The sequence below is a fragment of the Chlorocebus sabaeus genome, chromosome 4 (assembly GCF_047675955.1).
Source record: "Chlorocebus sabaeus isolate Y175 chromosome 4, mChlSab1.0.hap1, whole genome shotgun sequence".
NCBI classification, from domain to species: domain Eukaryota; kingdom Metazoa; phylum Chordata; class Mammalia; order Primates; family Cercopithecidae; genus Chlorocebus; species Chlorocebus sabaeus.
In genome coordinates, this window is record NC_132907.1 from 63,257,827 (window position 1) to 63,281,716 (window position 23,890).

The 23,890-nt window shown below is 38.5% G+C and overlaps 1 protein-coding gene across 2 annotated transcripts in view; it reads right to left on the reverse strand.

Moving 5' to 3' along the window:
* Positions 1-509: 509 nt before the first annotated feature.
* Positions 510-23,890, reverse strand: part of CDH6 (cadherin 6) — a 135,605-nt gene continuing 112,224 nt past the window's right edge. For both annotated transcript variants that reach the window (XM_007961271.3, XM_037990718.2), the window contains exons 6-12: positions 22,533-22,720; positions 19,349-19,602; positions 11,342-11,478; positions 8,320-8,441; positions 7,152-7,269; positions 6,732-6,983; positions 510-1,799 (exon numbers count right to left, since the gene is read on the reverse strand). In XM_007961271.3, the coding sequence (XP_007959462.3) occupies positions 1,309-1,799; positions 6,732-6,983; positions 7,152-7,269; positions 8,320-8,441; positions 11,342-11,478; positions 19,349-19,602; positions 22,533-22,720 (1,562 nt within the window). In that variant the 3' untranslated portion in view covers positions 510-1,308. The remainder of the gene's footprint in view (positions 1,800-6,731; positions 6,984-7,151; positions 7,270-8,319; positions 8,442-11,341; positions 11,479-19,348; positions 19,603-22,532; positions 22,721-23,890) is intronic.

Genomic DNA, 23,890 nt, shown 5'->3' on the forward strand with positions numbered 1-23,890 from the left:
AGCAAAGTTAAAAACAATGAAAAAAATTACTGCTTTTGAAAATCAACTATCATTTTAATTACAATCTTAAACACTTTTGTTTAAGGGAATCCAATTTTCCCTTTGCAAGGGTCTTCCAAACATGGAATATGTAGGTTTTCATCATAATCTCAATGTTGTTTATCCAAATGTATCAAGTTATATAAATATGTAGAGGTTTCCAGATGTCAAGGGCAGGGTATTAGGTTCAAGTGTGGCTGGCTCTAACCTCTCCACTGAACTCCTAGAGTGAGATTTAAGTTTTATTTAATCTAACTTTACTAATTCAACTTAGTCGTGTAAGAAGGATATGAAGAATCTGAATTATTGTACTTCACACTGCTACTTTCATATACAGTATAGTGGAATGATACTGACAACTATAGACAAGAAGTTAAAATTTGTCTCAGGAAAATTCTTTCAAGAATTTTTAGACAATTTTGGTGTTAGCCTACTGATAGCTGAAAGAATTTCAAGTGACCCGTGATACATGTGGTGGCCAAAACTTTTAATGTATGCTAAAATATATTTCCTTTGTTAACATTATTAGCTATTTCCCTCCCCCTTTATATGGTACAAAGGCAAACTTTCGCATGTCTAGTCTAGGATATAACAAACTATGAGTTAGTGGAAGGAATGAAGTCGTACTAGGTTTGTGGTTGTTTTTGGATGTTACCGTTTAATTTGCTTCTGTTCTTTAAGAGTAAGAGCATTTTAACATATGGGTGGATTTGAGGTTTTGAATAGTAGTTGATGCCAGAGAAAGTTCTTGAAGAACAAATAGGATGGGCGAGTGTTATTTTAAATTCTTTGTGACACAAATAAACACCCCTATGTAGTTTATCTCCTTGTGAGCCCATATGCCCTCATTTCTTTTACTGTGATGATATTTTTATCTGTAAAGCACAGTCCTTTATCCATTAGCCTGTGAAATGTACAGTTAGGGCGGTTGGCTGACCTGACATGGAGAGTAGTAAAACACCAGGCCAGCGGAAGTGGGCACATTGCCCTGAGAACGAGTGGAAATACTGTTCCCTGTTCTCCCCTCCGGCACCTGCCTGTTGGGCTGACTTGGTTAACTGGATGCACTAAAAAATAAAAATTGGCCCCTTGGAAGCTCATAAAAGTGTACTAGAAAAAAAGTCTCTAACATTGGATCCACAGGGACTGCAGCCATTGGCTTTTGGAACGGGTAGAACAGAGAACCCTTCACGGAGTAGTGGATAAATATAAAGAAATAGCCACTTCACATATTTCAGTGTCGTATTGGAAAATGAAAAAGGCAACAGATTAGGAGTCTTTGTCACTGTCCACTCCTCCATACATATCTGCAAGTTTTTTGAATCGAGGTCCCCAGTCACTAAGGTAATCATAGTCTTGATCTCCATCCGTGGTCACTGACTCCAGCGAGCTCAGGGAATCCGCCACGGAGCCAGTGCCTTCATAGGCGTAAGTGGCCAAGGAGTCGTATGGTGGGGCAGTGGGATCCGTGTCATTTTCCTTTAACCTTTGGTTAATGAAATCTCTGACATCGGTGTTGTCGCGAGCTGTTGGAGTCCGTCGGGGTAGAAAAAGGGCTTCAGGCACAATGTCCCTTCGTAATTTGTTGTCCTCTATGGCTTCAGGATTCCTCAGGGTGCCGATATCAAAAGCCTGGGTGTCCTCCTCTCCACCACCTTCGTCGTTGTAACTGACAATGTTATCTCTGATGTCCTCTTTGGAAATGATCAAAGGCTCTTTTTTTCGCTGCCGCCTCAGAGCTGCAAACAGCACCACTGTCACTGGAAGCAGAAAACAAAACAGAAAGGGAAGGAAAAGTTAATTTGCTGCCCAATTAATGTCAGGAAGAAACACCGTGCTCAAATGTGAAGTTTTAAAAGTTCTCTAGAAAACGCAGACTCAACTTTTCTTTCTTTAAGGATGCACTTGCCTCCATCCATGATCAAACCGGGACCCACAGAATGGAGTAAATATTTGAAAGAAGGTTGTAATTTAGGTAGAGGATAAAACACCATCACATTTTGGCAGTAGTTCCTTTTTACTTTGAAATGGCAAACTGGTTTCAAGGTAAGGAAAAAAAATGATAAAAAAAAGAAGCTCGGCCTCAGTGAAAGTACTGCAATCAGGGTGCAAATTATGCTGAACACCTAAAATGCTCTGAAACTGGTTACAAGGACAAGACTGGCACCTTTGGGAATGTGTTGAAGGGTTTACATAACTCCACATCTGAAATAACTTTTGCGCTATGCCTTTTTTTTTTCCCTGAGAAAAGTGTAAAATTAGTTTAAAACCCCAAGTAGACATTGAATATTTGCATACCTTTCCTACATATAAAGCAATATTATTCCCGAAAATACCTGGAGAGACCCAGATATAATTCAGAAACCCATTTTGGATTTCGAGATTGGCTAATTTGAAGGGGGCAGGTAAGAATCCACATGCCATATTATTTCTGTTTGAGCTAAATGAAATAAACACATGTAAGTGAGATTTTTTATTTTTTATTTTTCAAAGGTTCATGTTCTATAAGTTTGTTACTCAGGATGTTCATTCTTTTGATTTTTCTCTCCTAACTCAAATTAGAGGCAAAGCAAGAATTGTGTTTAAATAGCTCCTGATCTTTCTTCATAGCTGGCTGGGTGGAACACCGCTGGCTACTTGTAGAGAGACACATTTATCTACAAATGGACAGATGGGTGAAAAAATCAAAACACAGTAAAAGCTTAGAGAGAAAACAGCCATCTAGGCCAAAAAGTGCATTGTTAAACTGGGTTTGTGCAGAGGAGTGTATTACAGGAAGTCACAGTAGTGTCTCTTTACTATTTCATCCACAACAAGGCCCAACTTTTATGAGCCACGAAACCTGAGTTTTTGCAATAAGAATTACACAATAATGCATTTTTAGTGAGTATACATAACTACCTGTATAAGAATAGATGTAGGCACACCCACGTATCTACATATTAAAATTTCGTTAGTATTAATAATAATTGGTTACCAATTGAGAGCTTTCTATGTGCTAAGCACTGTACTAAGTGCTTAATATACTGAATCTCATTTAATTATCATAATAGCCCTACAAGTAGATACCATCATTAAAACCCCATTTTACATAAGAGGATATTGAAGTTTAAAGATGTTATATGTACATGCAATTCAAATCCAGGTTGGTGCGACTAAAAAGCCTGCACTCATAATTGCCATGTTTTGAAGCAGGTCTGCAGTATAGACTATTTCCAAAGGAAATGTAACTTTGCCCCTTTCAAGTGTGTGGTTTTGTAGTTGTAGACACCTTTTTGTTGCCAGAAAGTATCTTGATGCCTTGTTTGATGCACCCATTCAGGGTATTTATTCATTCATGCATTTGATAATATTTATGTAGTGCCTACTCTGTACCAGGTATGGTTCTAGGCACTGAGTGGGTGGGTAGGGTGGGGGACAGTTGGATGGAGACAAAATAAACAATATGTATAATAAATAAGGAAATTGTTAGAAGGTGATAAGTGCAATATGAACATGAAAAAGCAGAGCAGAACAAGGTGGAGAAAAATACTTCTGTATATATTTGAGGAGCCCATATGAACATACAGCACCATTTTTTTTTTTTTTTTTAAACAGAGTCTTACTCTGTCGCCCAGGCTGTAGTGCAGTGACACGATCTCAGATCACTACAACCTCTGCTTCCCAGGTTCAAGCAATTCTCCTGCCTCAGCCTTCTGAGTAGCCGGGATTATAGGCGCCCACAACCACACCTGGCTAATTTTTGTATTTTTAGTAGAGACGGGGTTTCACCATGTTGGATTAGGCTGGTCTCGAACTCCTGATCTCAAGTGATCCACCTGCCTCGGCCTCGCAAAGTGTTGGGATTACAGGCGTGAACGACGGCGCCCAGCCAGCAGAGTTTTATATATGTTATTGGAGGGAGGTTGCATAATTTGAGCAAAGACATGAAGAGAACTGCAGGACTTTGGGCAGAGGGATGCACATGATCTACCTTTCAGACTGGCTACCAGTCTGAACAATGACATGGATTTGCAAAACAGAGGGTTGTAAGTAAGGACATCCACTGGGATTAGAGAACAGAATCAAGCCAACTATCTCTCCAAGAATTAAGCTCTAATGTACATGGGCTCATTCAGTCATGTAAGGCAAGAGGCAGGCATTTATCACCTCCTAATTCTTCCCTGGCTTAAGGTATCTATAGCTTTTATTTTAGTCTTATGCACATCTGAAAGCGCAAGTGTCTGGAAGGGAGAGGGCGCATTAAAAAAATCAAAGGCATTTATTCATGGTCTAATTCTTCTACAGCTAAAACTGCCTATATCTTTTCTTATTAGCCCAATGCACATCTGAACAGAATTTCTTGAGAGTATCGCTGTCTAGGAGAGCTCTCAGAGCTAACTTTTATAAAGTGAAAATGTGATTGCTAAGCACATGGGGCAAACACATTCTTAGAAAGTGATGCCCTGATGAGGTGCCCTCAACAGGAACCGAGTCTCCCCTTTTCCCTTACCCTTTTGAAGCCAGAGGATAGCAGTAAGATTTTTTGGGGGATAGAGGGACAATTGGGCAAATTTGTGTTCAAATCTCATCGTAAAACTAGAGGGTCAAGAGATCTGGATTAAATTAAATGATTTGACCATTCTAAGCCTATTTTCTTATTTGTAAAATAAAAACAATAGCACAGTGCCCAGTCTTACTGTCATGAATGTGAAAATTTTGCAAACTCTAAGGCACCATAAGACATGAGATGTAGCAGTTGTCTAGCTGTTTTTACTGTTGTTTTATTTTTGTAAAATATCCATTACCATATGATCCACTTTCTGGACTCCAGATTTCTTCCTATATCAATGTGGCTTTCCTTTATTTTCCTCCACTTTCTTCAATTGCCACATTTTAAGTTTGGGCTGTTTTTCAGCCTGGAAATCACCCTGCATTTCGTAAGTTTGAAAAGAAAGTACAGTGCAGTCTTCAGGCACCAAGCCTGGGGAAGAAAATTTAGGTTGGGAACTTTAGTTTTACCACGTGTTAGACACATGACTTGGCTACATTACTTCACATCTTGGAGCTGCAGTTTTCGTATGTAAGGTACAGGTAAGTATACACCAAATGGTGCTGAGGATTAGGTGAGAAAAACCTTTGTAAAGCATCTTGCACTGCATCTGACCTATGGTGTATACCTAACAAAGGCTAAATCCCATTTTTTCTCCCTTTTTATTAGGTACAGAATTCCAAAGAGACTAAACAAGATGTGGGAGGCACTGAGGCCAATTAGAAGTCATGAGGAGGCAGTGAATTCATTGGAGGAAGGAAATGAAAGGGGGAGATTCAGTGAGTTGACTAGAAGGAAGAAAAGGGGGAAAAGATAATGGGTAGATGATGATAGAAAGGAAGAATCACCTCTGTCAGATGAGAGTTATCTCTCCTTCCATAGACGACAAAAAGAGTCCATGGAATACGCCTTGGGTTCAGCCCTACCAATCCAAGGCTTCTAAAAAAATCACCCTTTTGATCAAAAAGAACATTCATATCTTTCCCTTCCAAAACAATGTTACAGACACACCATTAGAAACACTGATTTGTCTTTGCACACTGTCAGTTTTTATTTATGCTCATATCTTAAAATACTTTCCCCAAGTCTTAGTTGACAAAGAGAATCACAGTTCTGTAGTTGAGTTTCAAGACTTCTGTTATAGTTAGCAGGGTTGATGTGGAGTGTGAAGGAGCGCTCGAGCAGGGATCCCTAGGCATTCTGTTCTTGGCGAAATGCAGGTTCTCTTTTACTCTTCTCAAAGTCACTCTGTCTTCATTTTTTTAAAAAGAGTATTTCCCCCTGTATAATTCAGTTGATTCTGAACGTCTTACCTTTTCTTTTCACTATATAGGCAAGCTTTACAAATCTTGCTTTTATTTTTGGAAGGGCTGCATTAACAAATGTTTGTTTTCTTAGTTCACAAACAGTCAAGGGCCTGTTGAGAAATCTGAGCTTGACTTGTAGGCTTAATTAGTTGGTTAGGGGTAAAAATTTCATTTGAATCATTGCTGGACCCTGATTTCCATTTTTATTACATTCATTTCTTTTTGGCCCCCATACTTATTTCCTCAGTCACAGAGGTTATTTATTGTTGAGTGTGAGAAACAGACTTTATGCATGTGGCAATCAGAGAGCAATGCTAAGAAGGTAATCATTTAAATGGTAAATCAACATTAGTTTGCTGGGTTAAAAAAATTTCATAGCTTTTATTTTTCTAGGATGAGAGAAAAGTCAGCACACTCCTCTTCCCACTTTCCCACAGATCTTTAAACTTTACCTTTATAGAAAGGGCCCTCATCATACACTCCATGCCAGACACTTAACAACAATGTTTTCCAAGTAAAAAAAAATTACACAACAAATGAAATGAAAAGGGCACATTTATGTTGCCCTGAAATCCCCCGAGATTTATTCCCAGTCTGATAGACAAGAGATTCTTTTGGTGGAATGATTCCTAGGCAAGCAAAGACACGGGCAAGTTTCACATCTGTTCATTTCCCAAAGCCATTTGCAAGCAAAAACGAGTTCACATCGTACAGCACAGATTCTCAGTATGTAACTCGACTCACCTAGATCAGGCTGTATGCCTTAATGGGGGAGGCAGATAAATCTAGAGTGTCACAGTAACAGTGTGAGCCCCTCACCATGGGGAGATAGGAGGCAGGGAGAACCAGTTTACCTAGTAGGATCACGATGCACAGAAGGATGGCAACCAGAGCCCCCGTGCTCAGTCCCGTGGGGTGGATGAGCGCCTCCGCATGGCAGGACTGCATGTTCCCGTGGTGGTCACATGCACAGACCCGGACAGTCACTGTCCCAGTGCTGCTTTGAACTGGGTAGTCGTTGTCTGAAATGACCACAGGCAAGAGATAGGTGCTCATCTCGTGTCTATTATAGCCATTTTTCCGAGTTAAGATTCCCGCCGTGTTGTCTGGAACCGGAAAGCAGAGTGGTGAATGTATGTGGATACTGCGTCATGTATTGAATCAATTGTGATGGGAAAAGATAGACATAGATACAGATACATACACATACATATACATACAGATACAGGTATGGATATAGATGGAGGTAGAGAAGGTAACTTGAACTCATTTACCTTTGTTGTCTTGAATAGTAAAGTTTGAGCCACTGGCTGCTTCAGGGGCCAAAGAAAATGAAAATTGGTGCCCACTATAAGGGTCGTCCTTGTCAACAGCACGCAGGGTCTGAATCAACTAAGAGAAAAACCAGAACACTGCCATAAAATTTTGATAACTCAAAAGTGTTTCTTACCGTTTTGCAATAAATTGCTTGACAAAATGATTTAACATTTTAAGTATAAAAATGATAGCCTTTAAGTAATGTACAGTGAATCTGCTCTATTATGGGTTAGAAAGCCAAAGGGCAGGGAATGCTTCTTTGTTGTGGGGACACTGTAGGACGTCCTGTGCATTGTAGGATGTTAAGCAGCCACCCTGGCCTCTACCCACCCGATATCAGTAGCAGCTTCTAGTGTGACAATCAAACTCTCTCAAGATACTGCAAATATCCCCAGGGAGGAAATCACCCTGATTGAGAAACATTTGGCCTTGAGTGATGCAAAGCTATAAAATATCCCAATAGTCTGTGACAACATCGCACTTCACAAAGTAGAAGTTCTCTTTGGACAGTCTGTCTAGAAATGCACTCTTAGCATTACATAAGCTATCAACTTGCAAAAAATGGAAAAGAAAATAAGTATGTAGAACACGATAACTTCAGCTTTCTACCTGCACGTGTACTTTAACAGTGTACTTCTATTTTCGCAAACTGAAACACAATTTTTATATCACTGGCAGCAAAGACCTATTTCACATGGGGACAAATGTGTAAAATAGGAAAACATTCATGAATTTGTATTACTTATACAGATGGTCAATGTAAATAAGTGAAATCATTAATTATAGGCAATTATAAAGTATGTTCTAGTTATTACTTCAAGTATATATGGTAATTAAACTATCTGTTCACCAATAAAGATTTTTCCAATAAAGCTGTGACTAATCTATTTTAATAAAAACTTAAGATCAATTTGGAATCAGCCTCAGTCTTTGATGAACTTCCAGTTCTTCGAAACTGTTAGTTCTCATATGTAAGTCCTGGTTCTTATTTATAGTATTAATTTCCGTGGCATTCACTTCATAGATAATTCACAACTCTCCTTCAGCTCTGTGAATCATCTCAATGATTAGAAGATCTAAATTAATCTGACGTTCAACTTGAATGTACTTTTTAATGAAACTCACCTGATCTGCCTTTGCTTTTTCACAGACAAAAGTTTCATAGAACTCAGCAAATTCTGGGGCGTTGTCATTGACATCTAGAACTTTAATATATAGAGGTACTCGACTACTTTGCTTTGGATTATCTGTCACATACCAAAAAGAAAGAAAAAGCCATTTACATGTTGATTGCCGATTCCCTTTAGACAACATCCACTCAACTTCTTCATTCTCATTCATGCACAGATTCCCCAAGCTACTGTACTACTGGGCATTAACTATCAGTGTGGTCACAAAAAGTAGAATTTGATTATTTGGTACATCTGGAGTTGGATGCACCTGTTAGAGATACATGGGTGACAAAGCTACTTGTATTGATATAGTTCAACTGTATAATAAACCTTAAGATAACACAAAACCAAGAAAGGCATTTTAAAGGTAGATTTTCAAGGAAGCAGGCTAATGGGGAGCATATGGACAAAAGGAAGAAGAGGGAAAATGAATGAACCACCAGAAGACCAAAGGATAGTTATTGGTCTTAGTGTTTTAGTTTGAGTGCTGAACGAGAGCAAGATGTCATGCTAAACACTTTGCTATATTATGTTATTTAATGTTCACAAACTTCTGAGATAGACAGAGTTACTGCCCCCATTTTATAGATGAGGAAACTGAGACATGGAGAAGTTAAGCAATTTATCTGTGTTTACAGAGACAGTAAAGAGAGAAGTCCAGGTTCAAACTTGGATCTGTCTGACTCCAAGCCCAGGCTGAAAGCCCAGGCTTTTCATCTGGAATTAATGATAGAGTGGAATCAATGTTTGCAGATCTGAGATAAATGAAGTATTTTGGTTGCCTTCTGTGGTAATCTTTTAGCACAGTATGGAAGACAGATTCCTGGTGTAAGAATCAGGACTTAGAATCTATCACCTCAGCTCTCTTCATTTACTTCACTTGTATGTCTATTGTTTTTTCACTTTGTAAGTATTTAGGGAGCATCTAATACCTAATCTATAGCAGCCTCTATTTGGGATGTTGGGGCACTAGGAAACATAACAAAGATCCTGTTTCCTGCAGCTTTATTGTAATGGGGATGGACAAACCATAAACACATAAATGTATAATGTGTCAGATGGTAAATGCCATAAAGAAATCAAGTAGGTAAAAAGGATTGAGAGAAATAGAGCTGTTACTTAGAATGATGACCAAGGACTGCTTCTCTGATGAGACATCATTTGCCCAGAGACATGAATGAAGAGAAGATTTAAGCCATGTGAATATTTCCAACTCTTCAGGTCGAGGAATCAGTATATGCAAAGGCCCTGAGGTGAGTGGGAGGTGGTTTTATACAAGCTCTTGGTTTCTGTTATATCAAAGGTTGTTAAGAAGATTAGACAGTAAGATTCTTTAAAATGTCTGAAATTTTACTCACACTATTCTTCGAAAGTTAGAGTAGCTGAATACTAACTTTTAAGAGATAGTCACCAATACTTTCAAATGTGTCATAGAGACATTAAATTTTAGAAACAATTTTTTTAGGCACAAAGCTTAAAATACTTATGAAATGACTGTTTTGGTAAAAAATAAAATTTTGTGGTCGCCAGAAAAATGGCCATTTTCAGTGGGAAAGAATTTTACAATTTTAAAACTTCAAAGATGCTCTGTCTTTGCTATCTACATCAGTCCCTTAATATAAATGAACATGAACTTCAAGATAAATCTTGACATAAGTTCTGAAGAGCAAATTCCTACCTAATTTCTAATGTGCTGTCCTTATCACTATCTAAAAGCAATGCTTCATTTTGCCTGTATTGGTTACTATTCTGCCAAATATCCTGTAGTCACTTCAAATCTCATGAGTTATATTGACAAAGAATACAAATGTAATAAACTATTCGATAAGGAATATTTCACACTAGATACCCAAAGTGAGCTAAAAATGTTTAGAACTTTTAAAATTAAACACAAAAACTAAAAAAAAAGTGAGCTATACTTTAGAAGCCTAGTTTTGTTGTTGTTGTTGTTGATGTTGTTTGGAGTTTGAGTCTCACTCTGTCGCCCAGGCTGGAGTGCAGTGGAGTAATCTCGGCTCACCGAAAGCTCCGCCTCCCAGGTTCACACAGTTCTCCTGCCTCAGCCTCCCAAGTAGCTAGGACTACGGGCACCCACCACTACGTCCAGCTAATTTTTTTGTATTTTTATCAGAGACGGGGTTTCACCGCATTAGCCAGGATGGTCTTGATCTCCTGACCTCATGATCTGCCTGCCTCGGCCTCCCAAAGTGCTGGGATTACAGGCGTGAGCCACCGTGCCCGGCCTAGAAGCCTAGTTTTAAACAGTGAAATTCTATTTTAAAGATGGTTTTTCACTTATATTCTTCAGCCTGTACATTGTATTGACCAACTACATTAGTTTTCATTGTGTGTAATCATTTTATTTAAAGCATTCTTTTGGCACTATTTTTCTTTGCCTTCAATTTCATGGGGGCTACCATAAAATTCATTCTAATCACTTTATTGATTACTTGGTGGTTTGTATTAGTCACTTTGGTATACCATGGAACAGTGATAATTTATATCTCTTAATTCTGTAAAGACTTCGAAATAGAAATTCTATAGTAAGCTAGAGAATTGATATCTAAAAAATTTCTAAACAATGCCCACATTTTACAATATACTTGACCACTCTCATCTTTTGCCCCTACACGCAATGTCTAATTGAGAGTCTGTTTTTTTCAGCTGTTTATGTAATGTTCTAATTTATAAGCTTTTTGGAATTAAATCCACCCAGTACCAATTCAATCTCATTTGTGAGATACATTCCCATTTTATTGTTTCCAAACCATAGAACTTTCAGGGTTGCCTCTCCATTTATGTATAAGCCAATGCATATATAGAAGAAGCATTACTGCAAATCACTCCAGGGCTCTTTCCCTCAATATATATCAAGTGGGATTGTCAATACATGGTGACAAGCTATGCTTTGCCAGCCCTTGCTGGGACACTCAGTCTATTAATGCGGGACAGCAGTGGTATTAGGTAGGACTTACTGATTTCTGTTGCTATCACTGTAATGTTGTGCCATAGCAGTGTTTCTCGGTCAAGAAGTTTCGATGTAAAAATTGAACCATTTCCAGAATCAATGTTGAATATTCTGTCCATATCTGTGTGTCGATCTACAGAGTACCTGAAAATGCAGAGTGGAATTAAGAAAGGCTTTTCTTTCTATTTCCTATTCTCACATCATAGAACATCATAACACATCTGGTACACAACATGTCCCAGAGTATCTGTGGCATGAATTTTTTTCCATCTCTAGTGCATATTTGAATATCTACAACTTGACATTAAGTAAAATATTTTGAGAAATTAGTTCTTCACAATGGAGGTCTTAATAGTAAACTCACTAGACAAGTTGCATGACTTTGACGATCACCATTACATTTTCTTTTCTAATATGTATAAATTTGGATCAAGTTTATATAGTAATTGTTTCATTTTTAACTCAAGTTTTTACAACCTGAGAACTTTAATATGTGTGTGTGTGTTTGTATGCATATGTAGGGTGTTGGTTATTTTTCTACTTTCCATTTAATTTAAAAAATCATCTGTTGAAATAAGCAAAAGACAGCTAGTGTGGCCAAGGTTAGTGAGGCAGAAGAGGGAGATAGGAGATGAGACTGGGGAGAGAGCCAGAGTCTAGACTGCAGAAGGCTGTGGTAAGGAGGTGGAATTTATTCTAAATGCAATGCGAATCTACCCAAGGGTTTTTTGTTTGTTTTGAAATGTGGTCTTCCTCTCTCACTCCGTCACCAAGGCTGGAGTGCAGTGGCATGATCTTGGTTCACTGCAACCTCGACCTCCCAGGCTTGAGCCATACTCCCACCTTAGCCTCCCGGGTAGCTAGGACCACAGGTGTGTGTTATCATGCCCTAATTTTTTGTATTTTTTGTAGAGACAGGATTTGGCCATTTTGCACGGGCTGGTCTTGAACTCCTGAGCTCAAGTGATCCACCTAACTCGGTCTCCCAAAGTGCTGGGATAACAGTCATGAACCACCGTGCCTGGCTACAAAGGGTTTTAAGCAGGTGAGTGCCACAATCTAAATTATGGTTAATAAAGATCACTGGTTGAATTGAGGAGAATGCTTGGACAGTGCTGCCACAAACAGAGAAAAAAGGAGTGAAAAACAGGATTCGGGGAAGATGGGCAAGTTCCATTTTTGCTATGCTGAGGCTAAGGTGCCTGAGAAAAGTACGGGAAGAGATATTTAGTCTGAAGCTCAAGATCAAGATCTGGACTGATTCCAGATTTCCTATTCAGCTGTCCAAGAAAACAATGTCCAGTGGAGGAAGAAAAGCACTAAAGACAGAATCATTTACATCACTTAAATCAGTGGGAGACCAGAGACACACAGTGGTGCCTGGAACAGACGAGGAACTTGATAAATATTTAAGAAGGAGAGTTTGAATACATTCAAGGAACACCAAGAGAAGCATTTGGAAACCAAACATTCCAACCCTAATACTGGTGGAAGACTAGTGGATTTTGAGAAATGTTGTCTTATTTATAAATGTATTACTAGTTTTTAGAATAGCTGTGTGATATGGTTTGGCTCTGTGTCCCCACCCAAATCTAATCTTGAATTGTAATCCCCATGTGTCAAAGGAGGGGCCTGAAGGGAGGTGATTGTATCATGGGGGCAGACTTCTCCCTTGCTGATCTTGTGATAGTGAGTGAAATCTCATGAGAGCTGATGGTTTAAAAGTGTAGTGCTTCCCTTTACCTTTCGCTATGATTACAGGTTTGCTGTGGCCTCCTAGCCATGCTTCCCGTACAGCCTGTAGAACTGTGAATCAATTAAACCTCTTTTCTTCATAAATTACCCAGACTCAGGTAGTTCTTTATAGCAGTGTGAGAATGAACTAATACAGAACATTGCTACCAGGAAAGTGGGGGACTGCTATAAAGATTGCTGAAAATATGGAAGCAACTTTGGAACTGGGTAACATGCAGAGGTTGAAACAGATTGGAGGGCTCAGAAGAAGAAAGAAAGATGTGGGAAAGTTTGGAACTTCCTAGAGACTTGTTGAAAGGTTTTGACCAAAATGCTGACAATAATATGGGCAATGAAGTCCAGGCTGAGGAGGTCTCAGATGGACATGAGGAACTTATTGGGAACTGGATTAAAGGTCACTCTTGCTTTGCTTTAGCAAGGAGACTGGAGGTGTTTTGTGTCTGCCCTAGAGATCTGTGGAACTTTGAACTCAAGAGGGATGATTTAGGGTATTTGGCAGAAGTTTCTAAGCAGCAAAGCTTTCAAGAATTGATCTGGCTGTTTCTTAAAGTGTATGCTCATGCGTGAACAAAGAGATGATGTGAAACTGGAACTTATATTTAAAACGGTGACCATGTGGTAGAAAAGAAAGATCCATTTTCTGGGGAGGAATTCAAGCCTGCTGCAGAAATTTCCATAACTAAAGAGGAGCCGAATGTTAATAGCCAGGACAAGGGGGAAATGTCTCCAGGGCATTTCGGGGACCTTGATCGCAGCCCTTTCCCTCACATGCCCAGAGGCATAGGAGGAAAAAAAATGGTTTCATGGGCAAGGCCTAGGGCCTAGCTCCTCTGTGCAGCCTTGGGACATGGCATCCTGTGTTCCAGCCACTTCAGCCCCAGCTGTGGCTAAAAGGGGCCAAGGTACAGCTCAGGCTGTGGCTTCAGATGGTGCAAGCCCCAAGCCTTGGTGGCATCTACATGGTGTTGGGCCTGAAGGTGTGCAGAAAGCAAGAAGTTGAGGTTTGGGAACCTCCACCTAGATTTCAGAGGATTTATGGAAATGCCTGGATGTCCAGGCAGAAGTCTGCTGCAGTGGTGGAGACCTCATGGAGAACCTCTACTGGAGCAGTGTGGAGGGAAAATGAGGGGTTGGAGCCCCCAAACAGAATCCTCACTGGGGCACTGCTTAGTGGAGCTGTGAGAAAGGGGCCACTCTCTTCCAGACCCCAGAATGGTGGATCCACCAAAAGCTTGCACCATGAGCCTGGGAAAGCTGCAGGCACTCAATGCCAGCCCATGAAAGCAGCCTTGGGGGCTGTATCTTGCAGAGCCACAGGAATGGAGCTGCCCAAGGCCATAGGAGCACACCCCTTTATCAGTGTGCCCTAGAGGTGAGACATGGAGTCAAAGGAGATTATTTTGGAGCCTTAGGATTTAACGACAGTCCTGCTGGATTTCAGTCTTGCATGGGGCCTGTAGTCCCTTGGTTTTGGCTGATGTCTCCCTTTTTGAGTGGGAACATTTACCTAATACCTGTAACCCCATTGTATGGAAGTAACTAACTTGTTTTTTATTTTACAGGCTCATAGGCTGAAAGGATCTGTCTTGTCTCAGATGAGACTTTGGACTTGGACTTTTGAGTTAATGCTGGGATGAGTTAAGACTTTGGGGGACTGTTGGGAATGCATGATTGGTTTTGAAATGTGAAAAGGACATGAGATTTGGGAGGGGCCAGGGGAAGAATGATATGATTTGACTCTGTGTTCTCACCCAAATCTGATCTCAAATTGTAATCCCCATGTGTTGGAGGAGGGACTTGGTGGGAGGTGACTGAATCATGGGGCAGACTTCCCCCTTGCTGTTCTTGTGATAGTGAGTGAGTTCTCATGAGATGATGGTTCAAAAGTGTGTGGCACTTTCCCCTTCCTTTCCCTCTTCTTCTTCTGCTATGATTGTAAGTTTCCTGAGGCCTCTTGGCCATGCTTCCTGTACAGCCTGTGGAAATGGGAGTCATTTAAACCTTTTCATAAATTACCAAGTTTCAGGTAGTTCTTTATAGCAGTGTAAAAATGGACTAATACACTATGTTTATGAGCAGGGTGGGGGTGGGGTATTACAGAGAAAACTGAGGAAAGTTGATCTGTTAAGGCCATTAGAAAAAAAATTGCCCATTTCAGCTGGATTTTTAAAACTTTATGAGGTTTAAAAACATTGCCTAAGAAATTCAATTTAAGTAAATGACCTAGTGAGGCAGACATATGTGGAATCATTATGAGTGCTCTAAGAAAAATAAACCCTTGTTACTAATTTGCCATAGTATACTGCATCCAAGATTCTACTTGAATATGTTATTTTGGTTTAAAACACAAGTAGTGAATTATAATGAACAATATATTTTATCTTCATAAAATTTATTTTTATTATCTAGTGAGTGTCTAAATGAAATAGATATTCAATTATTGTAGGCCATTTAAACCTGATTTTAAAGAGAATTAATGAAGTTCACAATGGGTGTAATATTAAGTTGAATTGGAATTTCAGTTTTAATGGATATAAACTTATGTTTTTATTATCAAAAGGGTTGAAACAAATGAAACAGCTATTGTTTTGCCATTTATGTCATGAATCAATATTTATTAAGAATTTAGGCAACAGTATTGTACTTACTTGATCACGTCTTATTTTAAATTTGAGAATGACAGATATTTATAGCACATAGTTAATTACAAAAAGGAAACCTCAATATTCATAGACTTTGTAAGAAATTTTATAATTATCTATATACATATTTTTTTCTTATGGAAAATGCTAAGCTTAAGATGTGCTGCTTCTGTAAGCTGTTACAATTACATACAGCAATAATCTTGTTTTGTTCTTTCCCCCCTGCTATAGTTTTAAATTTTACAAGTAATTATATTTTCCTATCAAGCCTTGACATAAAGGGTAAGAGGCGAGAATTTTTAGTTGAAGGCAGCTTTCAATTTGAAAGAGAAAGTAACTATTTAGGAAATACCAAAATTGTATTTTTTCTTTGTGTTGGGACATTTAAAAATTAATAGAAAATCTAAAATGCCCACATCATTTGGGAAAGATGCTTATACACAAGCCTTGCTTGTTTGTTGTTTTTTCCTTCCAAGGTAATTTAAATTTATATCAAGGATATTTATTGTCCAATCACATTAATTGTAATTGTCACTGATAAGAAACAAGATAATCAATCCCATCATGATTATAGCAGTTCCTTCTGTTAGGTAGCTCTTTTTTTTTTTTTTTTTTTTCCTAGGACTTAATTGTATTCTGTGATTAAATAATTTGTCTTCTAATGTATCCTCATGTCAGGAAGATTTGTGGTTCTTCCTGGAAAGGATGTATGTTTGCATAAATTTTTCATAATTTGTATGTATAGTGACATATTATAAGATTATTTCACAGAAACCAAAGGGAATTTGAGATGAAGTTATTAGAAGAAAATAATTTTATGTGATTAAAGAATTAAAGATTTTTACCTGCATAATGATAAATTAGTGCTCTGGGGAAGAATTCTCTAATGTTAACTTTGCACCTACCATATTGTCTAGCACTTAGTTGTTCAACATTTATGTTTTGAATAATCAAAAATTATGTATGAATGTATTTTTCTAATATAAGAATGAATTTTATCCTATAAAAGGACACTGGAATACCATTTATATACCAATATATCTAGAAGTATTTCTAGTCTCAAATGTATATGTATCAAATCCATATGTACCAAGGAAAGGCTGGCAGCAAAAAGCTTAAAAATTAGCTGACAGCCAACATAATCTGACAAGCTAACTACTTTCTTTCATAAGACAGAAAATAATGCAGTGGGTAAAAATGGCATTTGGTATAAAAAGTAATATAGATATGGAAATATTGCCTGAATTCACAGAACATTCTCGCTTTTAATTAAAAAAATGTTGATCTATCAAGGAGATAACCAAAGCTCATATTTGTAAACTTCTAGCATTAACACTTTCAAACTGAATTTGATACTTACTTGCTAAGATTTTTTTCCTTATGCAGTTACAGTAAACTCCAAGAGAGTAGTTGTGAAAATACTTACACATGCATTAGTGAAAACTATATTAGTGAAAGCTATATTGGTGAAAACCACATTCATTTTCCTTATTAACAATATTAAATGTATGTGGAGAAATACTTGATCCATGGAGCTCACATGGTTGACCGTAGCCCAATTCAAAGTGTCTTATAGATATTCCAGTAGGATGATAAAACAAGAGTTTATGTGCCCAGTGATTTAAAATTGTTCCCTGAAAGTAAGCCAGGAATTTTTGTGTTTGAGATGTAGGGCTTGTCATAAGGTTTTATTTGAACAAAGGGCTCAACTGGGAAAAGTTGGAAAATGACTGCTGCCTTAGAGCCCCAAATTCTTTTATCTGCAATAATATTCTTCATGTAGCAGCTAGTGTTATCCTTTTAAAATGGAGTTTTAGATTAGTTAACTCTTATACTCAAAGGTTTCCAGTGGCTTCTCATCTCAATCAGAACAAAATCCAGTCTTTACCATGAACTACAAAGCCCTACAGGACCTGCCACACTCCTCATCGGCTATCAAACCTCTTTGGGGCCTCATATCTGACCTTGCCTCCCTCGCTCACTCTCTTCCAGCTGCGGAGGCCTCCTCGCTGCTCTTTCAACTGTCAAGCAAGCTCTGGTATCAGACTTACCCTTGCTTTTCTCTCTTCTTGGAATGTTCTCCCCCCAGCATCAACATGGTTCGCCCTTTAATTTCATTCAAATCTTTACTAAATGGTCCCCTACCAAGAATGCCAAACCTGACCCCATTATCTAAAATAGTACTCCAGGTGCTCTTTATTTCCTTATTCTGCCTTATTTTCCTGCTTAAAATTTACTTTTGCCTGACGTATTACATATTTATTGTTTGTCTGTTTCTGCTTGCCCCAATTAGAATGTAAGCTTCATGGGATCAGGGCTGTATTCCCTAGTGCCTAGAGTACCTGGCACTTGGCTGGCACCTTGACCAGAATCTATTTGTGAACTCACTGGCGAGAGTTTCTCTAGTTTTTCAGTCTGCTTACTTTGTTTATGGGGAATAATTGACACAATGCTATTCTGGTCTAGCACTTTTCTTGAACTCCTGACCTCAAGTGATCTGCCCACCTTTGCCTTCCGAAGTGCTGGGATTACAGGCGTGAGCCGCCGCGCCCAGCTAGTACTTTTCTCATTTAGTCAACTAAGCTACTGGCTGAAGGCTGGAGGTTGGTTGACTCCAGCATTTTTCTGTTAAGATCCGAGAATACTGAAGCATCGGTAGTCCCAAAGAGCAATAAGGTCTTATTGTAACATGATTTACAACTAAGGTGTAAGGAAAGCATAGGGAAACAGAATTAGTTTACATAGCATACATTTGGACTCTGTTGTATTAATTTCCCTAGGATTTCACGGACGTATATCATGAAACAATTGTTGTTTTTATCTACATCTACAAAAGGAAAAATGCATCTGAATGGAGGATAATTCTGTCTTTTAGGTGTTACATGATAGGTTTTTCTACACTTGAAAAACAGGCTCTCAGTCCCAGTGCTTGATTTGTTAAAAATCATACTTTTTCTTTGCTACTCTTTGACAAATCTTAAACTTAAAAAAATCTCAAACCTTGAAAAATAATCCCAGGTTATTCAGCTACATCACCTTATACTACTTCTATTTAAGCAGTAAACTCCTTATAGCTTGCTTTCCTTCCCAAATTTGTGTTCTTTTAAGGTTTATACAGTTAGCCCCGTGTATCCACAGGTTCTGCAACTGTGGATTCAACCAACTGGAAATCAAAAACGTTTGGAAAAAACAAAAAGCAAACAATAAAAAATAGTACAAATAAAAACATCAAGATAACAACTATTTACATAGTATTTACATTGAATTGGTACTATACGTAATCTAGAAATGACTTAAAGCATAGGGAAGGATGAGCTTCGGTTGTTTGCAAATCTGTGTCATTTTATATAAGGAACTTCCGGATTTGTGAATTTTAATATGGGGGTGGTCCTGGCACCAATCCCCCAGGGATAACAAGGGACTACTGTATTTCTGCCAAAATAATATTTATGCAGTGAGCAAAGAGAGTTAAAGGTGCTGTTTAGAATAGTTTTTTCAGGAAAACATAATTGTCTAATTGGAACAAAAGGGATTCATCTTTTCTAAAGTGCAGGCAGATATTTGAATATAAATTGACTGAAGCTTAGGAAACAGACACATCGCAGAAGCGTGCTTACTTGACAGGATTCCTGGCAGCATCTGGATCTTGGGCTGTGACGGAGCCTATTGTGGTGTTTATCTGAGCATCTTCTCTTATTTGTAGGATGTAGGCCAGCTTGCTGAAGACAGGAGGCTCATCTACATCCTCCACCACAATTCTAACCGTGGCTGAATCTTTGAAAGGCCCCAAGTAGAGAAATCGTGGCTCAACATGAGGATTGGAGGCTTCCACTTTAAGGGTATACACTTTCTTCTTTTCAAAGTCCAAGAGCTTGGGGTGGGGGGTGGGGGAAGAAGTGACATATTTAAAGCAGCCAAGACACAGAAAACCAAGACATGAAACATTTTTGGTGTAAATCACTGATAAATGAATGGAATCATATTGCTTAGGGAAACACATTAGTGTGATATTGGGCACAGGGAGAAAAGATAAGATGTAATTTTTTTTCTTACATCTAGGCTGTTAGGCAGGAAACGATCATAAAGTTTGTGAAGGAGTTCAGATGCCACACAGCCCTGAAAAGTGTATGGGCTGAGACCGTGCCTGCTGTTGACTTAAAAGTGGGTCCTGAGGTACAAGGCATCATACCAGGCAGGAAGGCACTTGGAAGCAGGAGTCTGGTAGAGCCCACTCTGTCCCCACTTAAAATATACTCGCATTTTACTAGAGGGGGCCATCAGGGGCAAGTTGGCAAATACACAGTGTGTTATTCCATGTCAGATGTTCTCACATCTGGCTTTTCTTTTCTTTTTTTTTTTTTGAGACAGAGTCTTGCTCTGTCGCCAGTCTAGAGTGCAGTGGCGCGATCTCAGCTCACTGCAACCAGGTCTCTAGATTCAAGCGATTTTCCTCAGCCTCCCAAGTAGCTGGGACTGTAGGCACACGCCACCAGGCCCAGTTAATTTTTGTATTTTTAGTAGAAACAGGATTTCATCATGTTGACCAGGATGGTCTTAATCTCTTGACCTCATGATCCACCTGCCTCAGCCTCCCAAAGTGCTGGGATTACAAGCGTGAGCCACTGTGCAGGCCATATCTGGCTTTAATTACACCAGTGAGTGTTTAAAACTGGCCAATGTCTTGGCCCCACCCTGGATCATTAAACCAACATATCGGAGCATGCAGATTAAAATCGACATGATTAAACACTTCCCCCAGTGATTCTATGGTGCAGCCAGAATTGAGAGCCACAAGTTTGCATTGTGAATCCCTCGTCATCATTCAAAAAAACATAGATTAAAATTTTGTGTTTTTTTTTGCATGAGGTAATGAAATATTCCAAATGGTATCCTGAAAAGGGCATTGGGCTAATTATTTGCCAAAGAAAATAATGATCATTGTTGTCAAGGGTCTTTAGGAAAAGTAGCTCTGCTTTTGGAGACATGGTGAACCCAAATGCTTATTGCTGACTTTTAGTTTTTGATGATAATATGACAAGGCTCACTAGAAACACAATTAATCAAGACGTTAGTGAATGTGATTTAGTCGTCTAGGCAAAATTTCAGTTCGAATCTGATAAGGCACCAAGAAAATTAAAAAGGTTAATGCACACTAATGGGCTTCCTAATTATATTACAGTTTAAAACATTAGTCTGAGTGTCACTTAAACATGTTTTATTGTGTTTTCAGATATTAAGACACGTAATCCTAAGCTTGGGAGGAAAAAAGTCTCCGTTATTTACATCCACCGATGCTTATATTTACCAGAAAAGATAATAGTATGCTAAAGGAGAGAGAAAATATTACACCATACATGATAAAAGTGAAATCATAAAAAGTTAACCAAAATTAATATTTTTAGTCTCGAAGCATACCATTCATTGGTTTTTAATTTTTGCCATATTTTTGTATACTACTCTGTGGTGCTAGACAATTTGGGGGATAAAATAATGAATCAGTACTTTGGAAAAAAATAGAAATCAGAAAAGATTTATTGTTGTGTTCCAAAAAGTAGCTAAAGAGGTCACAGGAAATTTATGGTATTTAATTTAAATTTGTTATGGTATTTAATTTAAACTTGTAATCTTTATATATCCTCTCTCTGTGATGCAAGTCATCTTGATCACTGCTTGCTGTACTCTTTTCCTTCACAGCATGCATCACAATTTGTAGTAATGTATTTGTTTGTTTGTTTACTTGGCTCCTCGTCTCTTTCCCCCAGACTGGAAGTACCATGAGGGCAGAGAACATTTGTTGTATGTACCAGTGCACCTCCAGCACCTAGAGCAGTGTCTGGCACTGTTTATTTACTGTTCATTTAAAGTATTTACTTAATGTATTTTTATGAATATCATTTGTGTATATTACTTATTTACTTAGCAGGTTCCTAATAAAAATTCATTGGATGTATAGAATTAACATGAATGCATATCATTTTAGGTTCCTGAAAGCCAACCTAAGAGATCTCATTGTCATTAGAATTGACTTCCTTTCTTCCTTTCCTTCCTTCCTTCCTTCCTTCCTTCCTTCCTTCCTTCCTTCCTTCCCTCCCTCCCTCCCTCCCTCCCTCCCTCCTTTCTTCCTTTCTTTTCTTTCTTTCTTTCTTTCTTTCTTTCTTTCTTTCTTTCTTTCTTTCTTTCTTTCTTTCTTTCTTTCTTTCTTTCTTTCTTTCTTTCTTTCTTTCCTTCTTTCCTTCTTTCTTTCTTTCTTTTCTTTCTTTCTTTCTTTCTTTCTTTCTTTCTTTCTTTCTTTCTTTCTTTCTTTCTTTCTTTCTTTCCTTCCTTCCTTCCTTCCTTCCTTCCTTCCTTCCTTCCTTCCTTCCTTCCTTCCTTCCTTCCTTCTTTCTTTCTTTCGACAGAGTCTCACTCTGTCACCTAGGTTGGAGTGCAGTGGTGTGATCTCACTGCAACCTCTGCTGCCCAGGCTCAAGCAATCCTCCTGCCTCAGTCTCCAGAGTAGCTGGGATTACAAGCACCTGCCACCACGCCTGGCTAATTTTTGTATTTTTAACAGAGATGGGTTTTGCCATGTTGGTCTCAAACTCCAGGACTCAAGAGATCCTTCTGCCTCGGCCTCTGAAAGTGCTGGGATGACAGGCGGGAGCCACCATGCCTAGCCAGAACTGGCATTTTTTCTGAAAATAATAAGTCAAATAAAAATCTAAAGGAATGTTTATGTGAGACATAATTGCCCCTGGTAACTTAGGAACTGGAGAAAGGTAAATAGGTTCACTTTGTATGGTGTTTAAGAAGCGGCATTACCTTTTTGACAGTTATAATCCCTTCCTGGGTTTCCTGGTCAGTGATGACATCAAACACATCCAGCCCCTCACCGTCTGTGATGCTGTACTCAATTTCAGCATTTTCTCCCACATCAGCGTCGCTGGCTTTGATTCTGCCAATTGGTGTACCCGGTGGAGAAGATTCAGGAGTTTTAAACTGGTATGTACCTATTAATCACCAGACAGATATAAGTCAAACATACACTAACCACAGTCTATTATCATAAAAAACAAAACCTATTCTCTAACAGTTCTTTAAGACACTACCATCAGGTAGATTTGTGCTTTCCTCAAAATAACTAATGGTGGCCTGTTCTTCTTATGTCTACTTTCATGGTTGTTAAGAATGTTTCTTCTATTTCATGACCTGTCTCCTTGCAAATGGAGAACACTTTTCTTGTCCTGTAAACAGGCTCCAAAGTTTACGGTGTGATTGTGAGAACAGCTGAACTGCTACAGGAGGCACAGAAGGCTTCAAAGCCCTTTGTTAACTTAATCTAACAGAGTAGAGAAGAATTTAATCTGAACTGCGACTTTAAGTTAATTACTAGGTATTCTTTAAAAGAGTTCTTTCTACCGTTGCTAATAATAGCTGGAGGTGGAAAGAAATTATAGCAAGTTGGAAGCTGTATCCAAGTAGATATTCTTTAACTCACACATGGAGCTGGACCTAGTTGCAGAGTTAGAGATATAGGTAAATACATTAAGTGATAAAACTCCTAATTTTTTTCTTTTGACTCCTAAATTTTATTATTTTATGCATAGGTTTCTCCCATACTTATATTTGTATTACTAATTTGAATTCCTATACAGAAACTTTTTTTAAATAAAATATGCTCCTGTTGCAAACTTAGTTTAGAAAGACTACATATGAATTACAGTTTAGATTGGCCAGACCACGATGTACTTAGCACCAAAAATATAAAATAGTAAAACCAGCTTATTCTACCCTTTTCCATTACATTTTGTCAACCATTCATACAAATGATTTGAAAAGAATTTAAACAGTCTATGGCACTACTAAAATGTAGGCATTCAATAATAGTAATCCCCTAAGTAATGAGTTCATACTTGGTAAAATGATAAAGCAGGTTAACTCAAGTATGCAACTCAAAAAGAGCATTTTTTTTTTTTTTTTTTCCGGACAGGGTTTCCTCCTGTTGCTCAGGCTGGAGTGCAGTGGCATGATCATGCTTACTGCAGCCTCGAACTTCTGGGCTCAAGCAATCCTCCCACCTCAGCTTTCTGAGTAGCTGGGACTACAGGTGCACACCATCACGCCTGGCTAATTTCTTTTTACTTGTTGTAGACACAGGGTCTCACTATGTTGCCTTGGCT